General features: G+C 29.9%; 1 protein-coding gene across 1 annotated transcript; it reads right to left on the minus strand.

The window, feature by feature from the left end:
- Nucleotides 1-360: 360 nt before the first annotated feature.
- On the minus strand, nucleotides 361-3,492 carry RpLP0 (ribosomal protein LP0). The gene is made up of 7 exons (XM_074118438.1): nucleotides 3,394-3,492; nucleotides 2,936-3,027; nucleotides 1,583-1,758; nucleotides 1,217-1,451; nucleotides 943-1,128; nucleotides 668-826; nucleotides 361-545 (listed from the first exon to the last, which is right to left on the minus strand). The coding sequence occupies exons 2-7, from the start codon at nucleotides 2,987-2,989 to the stop codon at nucleotides 411-413; spliced, it is 945 nt and encodes a 314-aa protein (XP_073974539.1). The 5' UTR covers nucleotides 2,990-3,027; nucleotides 3,394-3,492; the 3' UTR covers nucleotides 361-410.
- Nucleotides 3,493-3,734: the final 242 nt, after the last annotated feature.

A 3,734-nucleotide genomic window follows, 5' to 3' on the forward strand; every position in this document is an offset into this window, starting at 1 on the left:
CATTACTTTCGTTTATTTCATGCCTTGACTTCCACTTTCTAAAAAATTCTAGTTGTAATTTTACGTCCTAATTCTGAAATGTACTATACGGATGGAATAAGAGGATGCCTAGATTCCACCTACTTCATAATCTTTAAAATGATCTCTGAAGAAATTTTCCATTCAAATTTCAACGCAAGTTATTAGAAAATATTGGAACCAACATGAAATTAAAAAATGAAATTCACAGATCAATGTAAAATTAGAATACGCTTTGAACACTTTTTAAGCCTTAAAAGCATTCTTCGAAAAGTATCAGAAAAAGACCTGTTTGAAATTAACTAACTAATCTTCTTAAAAAGGTAGAATTAAAAACTAACAAACTATCAAAAAATCATTTTATTCGTCTGGTTACCACGTAACAAATGCATTTAGTCAAAGAGGCCAAAACCAATATCGTCATCGGATTCCTCAGATTCTTCTTTCTTTTCTTCCTTTTTGGGAGCTTCTGCTGCTTTAGGTGCTTCAGCAGCCACAGGAGCTGCTACTGCGAACTTGGATGGATCCTAGAAAATGTTTACTTGAGTTAGAATTATTATCACTATTTTGCGTTTAGAAACATAATTTATAAGGTAAATCTAATCATACTCAATAAGTTAAAATTTTTAATCATTTCAATTCATCTTACCTTGAGGTACTCTTTAATAGTATCAGCTTCTTTGAATGAGACCTCAGTTTCAGCAGCAACTGCCAGTAAGTTCTTGAAGCCATTGGCTATACTGTGAGGTACAGAAGCAATAGTGGGATAATTAATTTCCAAACAAACAGAAGCTAGTCGGGACGCTCCCTGAAATAATAAGATTTATGCATACATTAGATATTGTTATATCAAGGAATCTCTCAATATAAGATGCAAGTTAGCCCAAACACATTAATTCGAATATGAACTCTAAATTTATATACCTCCAAAAACTTGACACGCAAATCAGCTGGTTTTACATCAAGTATGCGAGGCTCAAAAATAGTACCTGAATCATACACCATTTCAACAACAAGACCATATGAAAACGGAGAAATATTAAGCATATTCAGTAGCGTAGCTTCTGAAGCACCAACTTTGTCGCCTTCCTTAAGAATGTGCACATCATTCTTGGGGGGGGGGAAAAAAATAAATAAATAAAAATATTCTATTTGCACTTTCCAAAAACAATTATACCTCTATAGAAACAAAACTCACAATAATTTCAATTGTGCCCTTAGAAATCTTGGTTGGAATTGAAAGTGCTTGGAAGAAAGATGTCTTCTCTGGACCAAGACCTGTATTCTGAGCAGGAATTATTACTGGACAAGGGGCTATGGCTCCAGCCCTAGCTGGGGCACGGACTTTGTTTTCTAATAATTTATCCCTTACATCTGGCAGATCTCCTCGGGTAAATACAAACCCAACATTACCGCGAATGTGTGGCAATAGTCTGTAAATAATTAGAACGTGTAGCTAAAATTTTAGAGATGGCACGTTTTTAACAAAAATTATTGGGTCAATTTCTCTACAGCGTAAGTGCTGCAAATGAAGTATAAAATAAAGTAAAATTTTTTTACTAACTTTTCTAGTGCTTGATTGCGTTCAATGTGACCTCTTATTGCTTTTCTCATCATAGTATTCTTGCCCATCAAGACAACAGCTATTCCTCTCAAAGACATACGTATCTGCTGCATTTGCTTGGAACCGACATTGTCCGCTCCCACAATGAAACATTTGGGATATTCTTCTAGTAGTTGCTTAAACACGAAAAATCAGTTTATGAAAAATCTTTCGGTTAAAGAATTTTCTTCAAATTCAAATTTTAGCAATACATTGTCTCCTCTTTGAGAAAACTTTAAATTTTGCTAGCTTCGCTTTAATGCATTTATCAAACAAGTCATAAAGAAGTAATTGAGAGAAACGAAGTAAATTGGTTTAACATACTGCTTACAATGGAAAGCCATTAATTAACATATTGCTTACAATGGAAAGTCATTAATTAACATACTGCTTACAATGGAAAGCCAATAATTAACATATTGCTTACAATGGAAAGCCCCTTTTGGTCAAAAATCTTTTCTTAAACATGAAAACAAATGGGGGAAAAAAAATACAAATTTAATCTTTCTACAAATTCAATCAAATCATACTGTTAAACTACTTTTTTCAAACGCGTTTTTTATATTTATTTCTTATTTAACGCGTTTATTTTATTTTATTCTTATTTAGTTCATTGTCATAATAGCTTTTATTTTTTAAAATATTTTATGTTTAACTGATATTACTCTCTATATTCTTATTCCTTTTTTTTTAATCACTTACAATGTATAATATATATAATAATAATAATAATAATAAAGCCATTTATTTGGTTTCAGAATAATACATTTATATATATATATATAAATATATATATATAACATATATATATAACATATATATTATATATATATATACATATATATATATATATATATATATATATATATATATGTTATAATAAAACAAACAAAATAATAACTTTTCAAAAAAGAAATAATATAATGTACAATATATATAAGTACTACCAATTTCTTTTACGTCTCACAAATCAACGATGCTCTTTTAAACACCGTCTATCTAATAGATGAAACAAATGTACAAAAGAAAAGGCACATGCATAGAACCTTCAAAAACTAGAAATTTACAATAAAAATTAAGTTTCCGTCATTGCTAGGAAAACATCGTCAGCAAACTATATGTCTATTAATTTACTAAAAGAAGAGTTTAAGAAAATTTACATCCAGAAATGCCTTATTTCTGTTGCTATCCTTGAATTACTACCTTGGGATCATGTTCGATTTTTAAAGAAATATAATAATAACAAGTAAAGGTCTGCACAGAACATCATGTGCAAGTGGAAAAATATTATTACAAGAAAAAAATGGCACTTACAATTAACTTGGTAAAGTAATTACTTTTCCAGGTAGCCTTGTCTTCCTTACCCATCTTGTGTGTGTAGGGATATCTTGTAAGATGTTTAAAGACTGAAAACAAGACGATAAATTTTGTAAGCACAAAATTACAAATTGCCTAAAACTTAAAGACGCTAATTTAGACTCAAATATCTCAGTTAATATGCAAATCTATATCTAAAGTAAAGGCCACTACTAATCAAAATTCACTCTTGAAAACTTATCGAAAATTTCAATATTAAATTTTCTGTAAGTGACTTAATTTAGTTTCCACGTGAGAAGCATGATGAGGACTTTTAGCTTTAGGGAAATAAATAGATTCTAAAAAAGACAAAATACGTTTTAAAGTGAAAAATTATTGTTATTATACAAAACTATAACTACTAAAGAAAGACCAAAATTAAAATACATAACTAATATAAATTTTAAACCTCTTACCAAAACTTTTCTCACGACGTTCTAAGGAGCTCTTAGCTTAGCATCGTCAGCGCACTCTGCCAGTGCTTCTGTTTCAGCTCCACGTTGCTTGAAATATATGCAATAATTTAACAAAATTAAAAATTTAAACATTAACCTAGATAAAATAAATTAAATTATTTTTTATGTTTTATTTTTTCTAAAATTAACAATCGTGGTTTTTCGTTAACTTACTTATTTAGGATAAATCAAGATTCATTCATTTGACACCTGGTAGGAAGATTCGTTTGGAGGATTCAAAAGTGTAGCGTTCTCGTTCATTTTGAAGCAGTTGCACGTCACGTTGCGATAGTATCCATATC

This window comes from Rhodnius prolixus, unplaced genomic scaffold (genome assembly GCF_049639745.1).
Source record: "Rhodnius prolixus isolate KJV_2025 unplaced genomic scaffold, Rpr scaffold_2, whole genome shotgun sequence".
Classification (NCBI taxonomy): Eukaryota; Metazoa; Arthropoda; class Insecta; order Hemiptera; family Reduviidae; genus Rhodnius; species Rhodnius prolixus.

Excerpts from the sequence above, each read along its gene's own strand:
- RpLP0 (XM_074118438.1), bottom strand. The coding sequence starts at position 2,989 with ATGGGTAAGGAAGACAAGGCTACCTGGAAAAGTAATTACTTTACCAAG. Across the intron at positions 1,759-2,935 it reads ATTACTTTACCAAGTTAATT|CAACTACTAGAAGAATATCC; the intron begins GTAAGTGCCATT and ends TTCGTGTTTAAG. Across the intron at positions 827-942 it reads TGCGTGTCAAGTTTTTGGAG|GGAGCGTCCCGACTAGCTTC; the intron begins GTATATAAATTT and ends TTATTATTTCAG.